The following is a 12,566-nucleotide window of genomic DNA, read 5'->3' as shown; positions in this document are numbered from 1 at the left end:
ATTAAACAATAACTTAATAATAAATATTAAAGCACTAAAGTAAATGCTATTATCATTATTTAACTATTAAACAATAACTAAATATTAAAGGACTAGGTAAATGCTATTATCATGATCATCATCATCATTATTACTATTATTGCCATTAACCAAAAGAGCAATGGGGATATTATATATATATATGTAATGTTTAATATATAATCTGGTCATACAGAAATAAGAGGTTTTAGAGTTATAATACCTTGCATGTATGTCGATGAAAGTCTTTGTATCACTGTCCTAGATGGTTTTTGTCTTTCACTAGGATTTCACTAAGTCATGATTCCTTTCCTCACGAGACTGAGTGGGTCTTTCCCCTGAGCCCTGAACTCCCTTTTCCACATCTACCCAGGCGGAGCAGCTCAACAATGAACTGGCGACAGAGCGCAGCACAGCCCAAAAGAACGAGAGCGCCCGGCAGCAACTTGAGCGGCAGAACAAGGAGCTGAAGAGCAAACTCCAGGAGATGGAGGGTGCTGTCAGATCCAAATTCAAGGCGACCATTGCTGCCTTAGAGTCCAAGATCGCCCAGCTGGAGGAACAGGTGGAACAGGAAGCCAGGTACCAGAGGGCCCTGCTCCACTTGTAGTTATCTGCTCACAAGGTTTCAGGATATCAAACCCCTTAGCTTCAGCCCCCAAACCCAGTGAAAATGGCCTCACTTAATGGCAAGGAAAGGCAGGAATTATGTCCTCAATTCTAGCCATTAGGGAACTAAGGACCACAGATTGGGATTAATCACAATGTGGACTTGTATAAATCATCCATTAATGATAAAATCAGCTAAGTTTCGCCAGAAGAAGGTATTTTCCTGTTCCAAACTGTTTTTCCAGAGTCTCCATGGAAAGGTTAATGTTGAAGTAAAAGCATTCCCTTGAAGATAAGATAATTGAGATCAAGGTTCCCAGGATATTCCTGTAGCAGTCAGTTCTGATATTTACTGAAGTCATTTAAATACAAACCAGGAACAACAAATGCCCACCTCCCCCCCCCAAAAAAAAGCCTTCTACATCTCACTTGTTTAGTTGTGTCCAACTCTTCATGACCCCACAGACCATAGTACATCAGTGCTGTTGATGGGATTTTCTTGGCAAAAATACTAGAGTGCTTTGCCATTTCCTTCTCCAGTGGATTAAGGCAAATAGGGTTAAATTACTTGCCCAGGGTTACATAGCTAGTAAGTGTCTGAGGCCATTTTTGAACTTAGGGCTTCCCAGCTCCAGGCCCAATGCTGTATTCACCAAGCCATCTAGTTGCCTCCTAGGCAAACAGAGGTTAAGCAACTTGCCTTGGGGTCACACAGCAAGTAAATGTCTGAGGCCGGATTTTAACTTAGATCTTCCTGACTCCAGGCCCACCATTTATCCACTGTGCCATCTGGCTGCCCCCAAAAGGAAAGCATCTCCTTTGAGGCAGAGATGAATGTGTTTCTCACTACAAGACTACAAACTCTTACATTTGACCTATCTTCCTATCTTTCCTCAGTATGCTTTATGCATAGCAGGCATTCAGTAAACTTTTGTTTCTCTGATGTTTGCAGGGAAAAACAGGCAGCTACCAAGACATTACGCCAGAAGGACAAGAAGTTGAAAGAAGTTATGTTGCAAGTGGAAGACGAAAGGAAGCTAGCAGAGCAATACAAAGAACAGGTAACGGAACTAGGCAGATGGTCTTCCCAGAGGAATTTAGCACCTTACTCTTTGCCCTTTCCTGACTTCTGGCTCACTCCTCCCAGGCTGAGAAAGGAAACACCAGGGTGAAGCAGCTGAAGAGACAACTGGAGGAGGCAGAAGAGGAATCCCAGCGCATCAATGCCAACCGCAGGAAGCTCCAAAGAGAATTGGATGAAGCCACAGAAAGCAATGAGGCCATGGGTCGGGAGGTGAACGCACTCAAGAGCAAACTCAGGTAAGGTCTGGGGCAGAATCTTTTATTTTTTTTTAATTTTTAGGCAATTGGGGTTAAGTGACTTGCCCATGGTCACACAGCTAATAAGTGTCAAGTGTTTGGTCTGAGGCTGGATTTGAACTCAGGTCCTCCTGACTTCAAGGCCTGTGCTATAACCACTGTGCCACCTAGCTGCCCCTTCTGTCAGTCATTTTCAATCGTGTCCAATTCTACATATACTTATTTGGGGTTTTCGTGGCAAAGATACTGGAATAGTTTACCATTTCCTTCTCTAGCTCATCTTACTGATGAGGAAATTGAGATAAACAGGGTTAAGGGACTTGCCCAGGGTCTCACACTGTTAATAAGTGTCTGACTTGATTTGAAATCATGAAGATGAGTCTTCCTTACTCTAGGCCCGGTACTCTATCCACTGTGCCACCTAGTTGCGGCATTGTACAGGTGGGAAAGTTTAAAGAAAGGATGGTATATGGATGGTAGAAAGGACTATGACTTTTGTTGCTCAGATCCCTTTCTGAAATTTCCACAGTTAGCTGAAAATCAATGAAAACTTTCTACTTCTTACCTCTTAATTCATTCCAGTGCTTCGGAAAAAAAAATCCATCTCTCTATCTATTTACCTACTTCTCCTTCTCTCCTATCTTCTCTAGAAAGAAGAGCAAATACAATACAGAAAAATTATGTTCACAGTAACAGCTCTCAATAGTCAAGGGGCTTGAGCCCACTGGCCCATTTGAAGAGAGCTCTAAGATCCCACTTTAACAAGGGACCAGTGTAACCTAATACAGTTTGTGACTCCTCCAGGACAGCCTGTGAATTACAACTCTCTACCATGCCTTCAGGAATGACCCATTACTAGCGAAAAGGGAGAATATTGAACTATATGTCACAGAACACAGGCCTCACCTGCTATTAGTGAAGCAGTGTCCTGGGACCAGTTGGTTGGTTGCTAAAAGTTTTTGGACAAGGACAGGATAACAGAGGCTAGTTTCAGCAGTTCATTCAGGCTGTAAAGGTTTTGGGATGTATTAAATTATGCTGTTCTTTTTAAGGTTGTAGATGAATTATGGGTTAAAATGTTGGAAGGAGCTTCCCCGGTTTTAGTTATGTCTAGCCAAACAACATGCCATCTTAGCTACTTTTGCGCATAAAATATCAACTGATCAACTTATTAACATTTATTGAACACTTGTGGGATGCCTAGCTTTATAGCAAATACTTGGGGAGAAAAGGGAGGTATTGGAAAAGATAAGATATCCCTGTCCTCAGGTAGTTTACAACCTATACCAAAAAAAAAAAAAGAGAGAGAGAGATAATCAACAGTCAAAATTGATAATACAAAAATATACACCAAATAATTGGAAAAGTTCAGTACCTATTTTGCTTTGCCTGGGTGTCACCCTCTGTCTCCACATCTAGAAAGGTAGTTCAGCCTCATTTTTGAGATGGAGAGGCTTCTATTCAGGTCCCAGATAGTAATTCAATTCAACAAGGATTTCCAGGCCTCTCTAGGAAATGTAGCAATAGAAATTTACTTCCTCAGCAGGACAGACCTTACAGGACCATAGGAACTCTCCTCTTTTCTATGGTCTAAGACGTATCACTTAGCATGTTGCCGGTTACATGGTGGGTATCCATTTCTACCCCTTTACTGGTGTAAAGGGAATGAGCATGATATGATGATCTATACCAAGAGGAGATAAAACTGATATGTTACCAAAGGCCTTTTATCTACAACTTCTCAGCTTCTGTTTCAAAGTCAGGCTTCTGGAGCAAGTCATTTGAATGCTCTTTTGTCTGAGCAGAGAGGCAGTAGTGCAAGACATTCACAAAGTATGAAGTAACATAGCTTTTTAAGAGGAGCTTTGGTGTGCAGAAATTTACCAGTCCAACCTTTTATTTTTTAAATTTTTATTTTTAAAAATTTTTGTTCCCTTTCTCTAAAAAGCTTTGTAAAAGCCAGTATCTTTGCCACAGACATCAGGTACCTGGGTATCTGCAAAGCTGGTTTGAAGGTGCTGTACCAAATGCTTAAATTTTGTTGAAAAGTTACGTAAGTAAATAGAATTCTTCCCGTTTTCCAATGGTAACCACCAGGGACTCTTCTCTCTTTGTTTCAGAGGCCCACAGGAACCTTCGCAATGACTCACCAGGTACCATGCCTTCAACTTTGCAGCTCATTTCTGTTGTACCAAGTTTCCATTTTCGTTTTTCTTGCCCTGGCAAATTTCCATGAGATTCCTGCAAAATCTGAAGGCTTAAACATCTTTTGGTACCAATTTGTCTTTTATCCCAAGAGACAAATATTACAATAAGACCATCCCTTGACCCATTTGCTTTCCCTACTTCTAGGAAACACTCTAGCATGTGATTTTACACCAAATAGTACTTAATTCTTCAGGATGAGAGGCTGTACACTGAATGAGTTGCTGGAGTTTTCTTATCTGCATGAAGTCTTCTGCACCCTTAAGAACACATTGATAATTGAGCAACAATATTTTGCCATTGACACAATTTTTTTTTTTGCAAGGAAAACTGCTCCTATTTGGCTATGGTGGTTCACAAATTATATTAAATCACAAAGCACCACATTTACAGAGAGCACAACCAATGTTCTCTCACAAATATGCTTTCACAAACAGCATCGACGTCAGGGAAAGAAAAGAAACCTGTCACCAAAATATTTCATTAGTGCCTGAACTGCATGAAGCTTAAGAATGTCCTAATTCCCAGTGGCCACTTTACTCAGTGTAGGTTACAGAAAGGTCTAGCCCTCACCACTGCAAAACCAGCTACCATCCTTATTGGCACAGTTGTTTTTCAAAACCACAGGAACAATTCATTCAAGGAATGGAGGGCAGAACCCTACACGTGAAAATGCTTGTGAAGGTCTTTTGCAGGAGATGAAATTTTTAATTTCTGAAAAGAGTTAATTGTCTTTTCCTATCTAAAGTTATCATTTTGCCCCTGGTTTCCTTTCAGAGGCCAAATGACCCTGTGTTGTAATATTTGGTGAATCTTCTCTTTGGGGCAGTCTCTGCTTTGCTACTATCACCAAAATATTTAAAGATGAATCATGTCTTAGCAAAGGCTTTATTATCAGCTTGACATCTCACTTTTTAATTCTACAGAACCATCTTGACTCCTTTAGTACATGCAGCTGCAGGGCTCACTATTTTTTTTTTTGGAGGGGGCAGAGGGTGAAGCACTTTTTTTTTTTTAAACAAAGGCAGGTAGGTACTTGTTTCAGCAAGCCTAGGGCTTGATTTGCTACAAAAAGGAGACTGCCTTCTATTAGCAAAGTTCTCAAATACTGGAATGAAGCTGGTTTAGGATACTAAGCAAGGTCCTCAAAAGTAGTATTATCCTCAGAGTAAGTTTATTTTTTTCTAGGGAAGTTTACTCAGCTTGACTTCTCCTAGGACCAGGGCTTTAAATAAAACATTATCTCATAGTATAATATAGACCCAACCTTAACCCTTGGCACTAGGGTTTGAAAGACAGGGATATCTGAATCACAACAAGTCTCCTTTGGGTACTGGAATCAGAACAGAAGGCAGGAAGCCATATAGGGCAGGGATTTTAAAATTCATTTTTAAACTGTAGGACAATAGGATTTAGAGTTGGAAGGGACCTTAGAGACCACAGAGGTTAAAAGGTTAAGTTACCTGCTCAGGATTACACAGGTACAGTGAATCACACGGTAGTAGAGATGAATTGAAACCCAGGTGTGACTCCAAACCCTTTTCACAACTTTCAATTGCCTCATCTGTGTTTTCACTAAAATATCATTTCTCAACTACTTAGCTGGGACACTTTTAACACATGGAGTTGTGTGTGTTTTGCTGGACAACCTTAGTCCTCTCCCTTCTCTTTCAACTTTTGGCATGAAGCAGTAACTATTGCAGAAAGGTGTGTGTGTGTGTGTGTGTGTGTGTGTATGCACACTCAGAAAGGTATACTAGTTCTCAGAAGAATATCCTACCTTGCTATTCCTAGGAAAGTGTATGTAGGTATGTAGCTTCCCCCTCCCCACTCCAGTTCACTGGTATGTCACTGACTTTAAAGTGTTGGGAAATACTGCCCTAAATGATTAAGCTTTTAGAATGAGTCTAAGCTGAACTTACTGAAGCTTTTAAAATAAAAATAATAGCTAGCCTACAAGAGTTACTGTTGACCCTTTGAAGTTCTACGGTGGCTTTTAAGGCCTAAACATCCATCCTTTGAAATGAGTGAAGCTGACCTAGAGTCTTTTGCAGTGACATGATACAACTTTAACTATTTATCCATGATTGCTGCCCACTTGGAAACAACACATTCCCAAAGCTGGTAGCATTTACAGGCCAGTGTTTTCATGTTTCCAATATAATCGGAGTGACTTTTGCTACTTTTCTCAGCAATCATGAAATATAGGCCCTTGCTTATTATGTCTATAATCTTACCTCTAAATATAGTTGCTGCCTTGGAATTAAAAAACAAAAACAAAACTATGGTCTTCTCTTGCCCTAAGCATGTCTACCAAGAGCTATCAGATAACTTTCTCATACAGGACACACTTTGCTTGCTCTCAGACGCTGACAAGGGAGCAGGGCCTATCTACAAGGTCAGAGACATAAAAAAATTAAGCTGGGGATAACTTTCCTCCCACCCACCTAAAAGCATTTCAACTATTGTAGTTACTCTGCTGGGGAAAAAAATTGTCTCTTATTCCTTCTTCATCTTTTCCAATATTTGCAGGCTCATTTCATTTAAATCATTTCTTCCAAACTAACAAAATTAAATTGAATATGGATCTGCTTTCCTCTTCCAAATCAGGTATATTCAGTTTTCCCTTTGGTCCCTTTGGTATTTTTAGATTTATCTTAATAGCAGTCTTTCAGCTGCTGTTCCAGTGTGAATTTTTACTTATAAAGCACTTACCTCAATGTGAATCAGAACCAGCTGCTATCTGAGCAGCACAAGGGTGGAGAAGGTAGCTTCCACAAGTTAGTACTAAAAAACAATTAAAAAAAAACCAACCCTGAAATTTAAATGCACAGTCAGCCCATAAATCCCTTACACTCCCTAAGACTGCCCCTTCCCCTTCCATACACCTCTGGGTGCTCTTTGTGACTCTTTTTCCTCTTGAAGGATTTACTTTAATCTGATTTCAAGAAGATAAAACTGTATTTTGAGGGGAGCAAAGGAACAAACACACCTACTATGGGATTGAAGTTAGCCCTGGACTTCCTAGGGATGGAGAGCTACCTTCATAAAGGGGTCTAAATGAAAATTAACCCTTCTTTTTTCATAGAGAAAAAGACGAGGCAGGAATATTTTTTTCTCTGAGACCTTCACAATTTTCCAAATGTGGATTATTTCTGCTTAAGATATAGCCTAGAATTTGCACAAGACATATTTGGGCTAACTTAAATTATCTAATCTACACCTGAAAAGCCTTCTGGATTTCTTGAATTCAAATTTTACTCTCATATTGATGCATTTTTCTCCTTTTAATCCAATCTAGACTTGAGAAGGACCTGTTTTCTAAAAGATGTTTATTTTCTCAAAATACATAGGAGAGGAAATGAGACATCTTTTGCCCCCCCTAGAAGATCTGGAGGCCGAAGAGTGATTGAAAATGCAGAAGGCTCAGATGAAGAAATGGATGCCAGAGATACAGACTTCAATGGAACCAAAGCCAGCGAATAAATAAATACTCTGCTTGCATATCGCACTGCAGTCAGATACCCCAAAGGACAATATTTAGCACTGTCTAAATCAATTTTCAGTTCCAGTACCACAAGACACTCAACAAACACTCTTACAGCAATGATTAAAAAGCACAGCCTTGGCTACAGGGTATATGCTGAAATTTTCAATTGTTACCAAATTAGGGGGAAAAAAATCTTACCAGGAAATATGTGCCGTGCATGCATGCCTTCTCTCTGTCCCTCCTGAACTGTGCAAATGTTTTGAGAATTTTAGAAAGAAAATACAACCACAGTATTGAATCACTGGCAGTTTTTAATCCCAGATGGGCCTTAGTTTACATGAAATGGGGACACAGTCACCACATCAGGTGGTCCTGCCCCCAAACTACTTTTCTTAACTGCATACCCTTTGTCTGTTTTGCATATGCCCTTGTTTGAGGTTTTTTTCTTTCCTGGTTACTACACTTCTGATGCACAGCTCACCAAAACAATGAAGTGCCTTCATTCGTTACACATTAAAAATGAAATAATTTGCTCAAACTAATAAAGCAGAAATGTTGCACTGTTTTATATGCACCCTGATTGTGCTTAAGGACACTTTCACTAATAAAAGGTTATAAATCACTAGAACGCAATGGGTTTTTCTTGTTGGAGAATTTTCTCCATGGACTCAAGAGGAGTCCTGGGGCAGAAATAAACTTGAGAGGCTCCCTGGGAACACTGAGTCGAGTGGGAAGTTGACATCAGCAGCCATTGAAGATCACTGTGGAACCTGAAGCCAAACTATGAAGGAGGGGTGGAGGAAAAGGGGTTCAAAGGGCAATCATGCTTAATTTCTTCTTTCAAGAATTTTTCCAAACTCAGGTGATGAGGAATCGTTTCAAATGTCACGGCAGTATATGTGCTGAGTGCAAGAATATGGGGTAGCAATAGATGTCTTTAGAATTTCAGATGGCAAAACACCAGCTTGCACACATATATCATTAAGAACAAACTTTATTCTGTCACTGACTCAGCCAGATAAGGGAGATTCAAGGAAATTAAAGACTGCTAATTTCCATTATAAGAAGTAACAAGTACAGTAAAACGACAATATTAGCACATGTTTATCAGTGCCCTCACCTGAAATAGCATTTTCTAAAAAGGCTGCCAGTGTGGAAATAACTTATTTTCAGAGATAATTTTCAATTCATTTCCATTTACTTGGTTAAAAAAACAAGGCTTTAAACCACATGACAAAATACAAATAAAAGCATACCCTATATAATGCTGCCCTAATCAATATCACTTCACCATATTAAATCCTTAATAAATTATAACCAAACCCCGACAATAATGTCACAAAACCCTACTGTAACATCATTTGGCTGACTGCCCATTTATAACATTTTTCTATGGAACTTAACTGCCCCCCTGTAAAGTCACTGTACCCAATACTACACTTCTGTAGAACCAATCTGGAGACATTAGACAGGGTATGCACCCATTTATAATGACATTAAATAACTACCTCGGAATTATTGCTTAGTTTAAAACAAAGTGAAGCATTATTCTCTCTTGACAAAAAAAAAATTTTTTAGAAAAATAAAGCATTTTTTCTGATACACGTTAAGAACATTTCTTAGATTAATAAACGTCAACAGTAGCAATATTTCCACTTAATAATTTCAGTAGCAATTAAAGCTATATTCCCAACTCAAAGATTTTTGCTTCCACTCAGTGGAAGGTTGTCAGCAAAGGCTTTTGATTCAAGATGAGAATATGCCCCTGAAGTTGGTGCAGTTCCCCTCTCCAGGCTGAAGATACACAACAGGTATTACCAACAAGCAGTGATGAAGGCTGCAGACTGATGAACTCCTCTATGTCTTAAGCAATCTGGAGGCCACAGTCTTTCCATGAAGGAAAGGAAACCTTCCAAAATAAGTAAGCTCCATTGTGGGCACTTTAAAGGATATCTCACATAATTCGAATTTGCCTTTGAATGAAGCCTATTTTATAGATGACCTTACAGGGGGCAGCCTGCCTCAATTTGCCTCGTGAAATCTGAAAATGAAACCAACACCTAGGAGTAGATTCAGACAGTCAACTGTTACAATTTACTTATAAAGTAACCAACTTTTACTGACCTTGGTCAAAATCAAAATTACCCTTGGAACTGAACTAAAAGTCTTAGGATGAAACACCTAAATAACTCAGTAAGAGGTTAAAAGGTTCTGGCAAGGCAATGAGGGTACCCCTGTACCATTGATGCCTTTTTAAAAGAAGTATTCTACAGGAATACTACCTGGTACTCCTAGAAATAACTTAAATGAAACCATTCCTTAATAAGTCTATATAGCACTGGAAATTCCATACCAGACAAAACGGGTCACTATGAAAAGTGTATTTTAATTGAATAAGGGCCCTTTGAAGGATGGAGGCAGGCCAGTAAGATGGTCAGGCACATATATGGGGAGCCAATGACTAGTAAAACATCCCCCTGGCTATAAAGCCAGTTATGCCGTCGGAGTTGGCCGGGTATTTGGTCACAATTGAGTTACAGCCATTTCCACAATAAAACATGTGATAAAATGTTCAGTCTTCCCACTGTTAGACAGTGGCAACACTAAACTAAATTTGGTAAGAAAACTGCTGCCTGCAGGCTAGTTCTCCAAATTACACACTTGGTCCACAACACATGGAGTTAACTACTATGCCTCTTTGTTATTTTATTCAAACTAATTTTAAAAGATTAGTTTCAAAAGAAAATGGAAACAAAACTAGAACACCACAGTCTTCAATGCCCATGATTCTCAAAGCAGCATCTTGACGACACCCTGTGGTGATGGCAGCGATGGTGATGGAATACTTGAAGGAAGCTTTCCAAATTCCAGTCGTTTTCCTAACCTTAAGACAGAATGAAAACTAAGCTATTAATACAGTAGATAGTCAGGATACACAGAATAATTAGAAGCGGAATCTGAAGGCCAATAATTGTGCATCAATTTCCTCCTCTATAGATGAGATTATACCTGCCTCTGATTAGTGTTTAGTGGAATAGGATTAATGAGATGTTCAGTTCCTGAAAACTGTCTAAAAACAGTGATTTCTAACAGTTCAAAAGAAATCTGCAATCACTCTCACATCATAGTGACGTGATCTGAAAAATTCCTGGTTAACTTTTGCCTTACAGAGAGCCACCTAGAAACTTGGTTCTTAAGTTTAAAAAGGTAGTGGGCATATTTCTAAATAAACTCCATGAATCTGGAAGATGCTTCTGGATAACCTTTTTAAAAAGCAAAACAAAAACAACATAAATACAAATAAAGTAGATTAGGACAACTAAGTATTTCCAGATCTAGTGACTAGCTCTGGTAATTGTATCTGACTAGAATTTAATGCCAATTTCCTGAAGGTTCTGGAAAAAATAAAATACTCTTCCAAGAAAGAGAGTGTTGTTTGAAGTTATAAAGACAAATAATGGCTTTGTTGACATGGGTTCAACTGCAGAATTCTCATAATGTTGTTACAAACCAATGTTATGGGATATTAAAATGAAATGAGCATCTCCTTACCTATTTGCCCAGACCAGATATTCAACTACTTGGTTCTCAAGAGAGTATGTAGCAACCGATACTAACCCCTTCTCTCCCAAAGGCACACTGGTGCTGTGTGGCCGTTTGTCACTGCCATCTCTGGTCTTCATACCTCTCCCTGAGGATGCAACACTTGCTCTGTTTGGGGACTGATCATATACAAAGTTTCGACAGGATGCAAGTTTGGACTCCAGTGCCTAAAGAGAAATGTTTTCATTTCTGAGTCAGAAGCAGGGACTCTATTGTCGAGTGAATGCCAGAGAACTGCTTAAAAAAATTAAGTGGTCTCTACAAAATGATGAACCCTAACTGCTCTTTTACTTAGTTCTAAAGAAACATGCCCCACAGCTAGATTAGTAAAGGAACACCTGAGGTTCTTGTTCAGGACTTGAAACATGGTCACAAGTGCAAAGGCAGAGTAGAAATCAACCAGGCACTGGATTTGCCCCACGAAAACAGATGGTGTGAAAAGCAAAGCAACGTATCAAGACAGCCTCACAGCCTGGCACAAACATCAGGAGGTGCTGAAACTTTAGACTTTGTTCAATATGATGGAAAATACGATCATTTTAACGAAATTAGGCTCTTTAAAGAAGAAAACGGGAAGCAACAACAAAAAGAATTCGTTCCAAGTTTCCATGAAGTCATACATGTTGGTACCTACTCATATAGAAAATAGGACAAGCTTTGTTTGCATTCTACAGCCTTCAAAGTATCACTTTTTTTTATAAAGTATGAAGAATATTTATGTTAGTCCCAAAATAGAAAAGCTTCCCTTGCAGTGAATACCAAACCTATAAGTTTTATGCCCTAGCCTGTTAAAATTTTCTCTTTAAGAAATTAACTGCATGAGAAACAAAGAGAAACAAATATGGCCTCAAAATATCCCTCAAGAGTTCCAGAATTAAGTAAACCTCTACATATTTTTAAAAAGTCAATTTGAGAAGAATAATCCAGATACATCCCCTAGTAAAACATACAGCCACCTTGGGGAAAGGATTGAATGTCTTGGTTTGAAAGCACAGAGTTCTAAGTGAATTCTATTCTGGAATACACAGACTTACATACTGAGAGCTAGAAGAAACCAAAGACATCAATAGATTTAATATTCTCACTTCAGAGATAAGCAAATTAAAGCTAGACAGGTTAAATGACTTGCCACTGGTAGGAATGTCAGGTGGGAACCAAGTACTGAAGATGAAATTAAACCAGTCTCCTCATGTTATTAACCTTTCCTCAAGAAGTTCAAGCAGCTAGGTGGCGCAGTGGATAGAGCACTGGCCCTGGAGTCAGGAGGACCTGAGTTTAAACGCGGCCTCAGACACATAATACTTCCTACCTGTGTGACTCT

The 12,566-nt window shown here is 39.2% G+C and overlaps 2 protein-coding genes across 7 annotated transcripts in view; one reads left to right on the top strand and one right to left on the bottom strand.

The window, feature by feature from the left end:
- Positions 1-8,264, top strand: part of MYH11 (myosin heavy chain 11) — a 123,287-nt gene extending 115,023 nt beyond the window's left edge. For 2 of the 3 annotated variants that reach the window (XM_021001832.2, XM_021001830.2), the window contains 4 exons: positions 392-600; positions 1,580-1,688; positions 1,775-1,947; positions 7,506-8,264. In XM_021001832.2, coding sequence (XP_020857491.1) covers positions 392-600; positions 1,580-1,688; positions 1,775-1,947; positions 7,506-7,638 — 624 coding nt within the window. In that variant the 3' untranslated portion in view covers positions 7,639-8,264. Of the gene's footprint in view, positions 1-391; positions 601-1,579; positions 1,689-1,774; positions 1,948-4,067; positions 4,101-7,505 lie in introns of all 3 variants that reach the window. The other variant, XM_021001833.2, reaches the window with a different exon arrangement.
- Positions 1-12,566, bottom strand: part of NDE1 (nudE neurodevelopment protein 1) — a 34,913-nt gene that overhangs the window by 3,872 nt on the left and 18,475 nt on the right. For 2 of the 4 annotated variants that reach the window (XM_021001834.2, XM_021001835.2), the window contains 2 exons: positions 11,261-11,412; positions 8,619-10,526 (listed from right to left, as the gene is read on the bottom strand). The exons of 1 other annotated variant lie outside the window; for it this stretch is intronic. In XM_021001834.2, coding sequence (XP_020857493.1) covers positions 10,433-10,526; positions 11,261-11,412 — 246 coding nt within the window. In that variant the 3' untranslated portion in view covers positions 8,619-10,432. Of the gene's footprint in view, positions 1-8,618; positions 10,527-11,260; positions 11,413-12,566 lie in introns of those variants that run through there. One more of the 4 variants, XM_021001836.2, reaches the window with a different exon arrangement.

Source organism: Phascolarctos cinereus, unplaced genomic scaffold, assembly GCF_003287225.1.
Source record: "Phascolarctos cinereus isolate Bilbo 61053 unplaced genomic scaffold, phaCin_HiC Scaffold_4;HRSCAF=312, whole genome shotgun sequence".
Lineage (NCBI taxonomy): Eukaryota > Metazoa > Chordata > Mammalia > Diprotodontia > Phascolarctidae > Phascolarctos > Phascolarctos cinereus.
The sequence above is the reverse complement of the archived record's forward strand: the minus strand, read 5'-3'. Positions and strand labels throughout refer to the sequence as shown.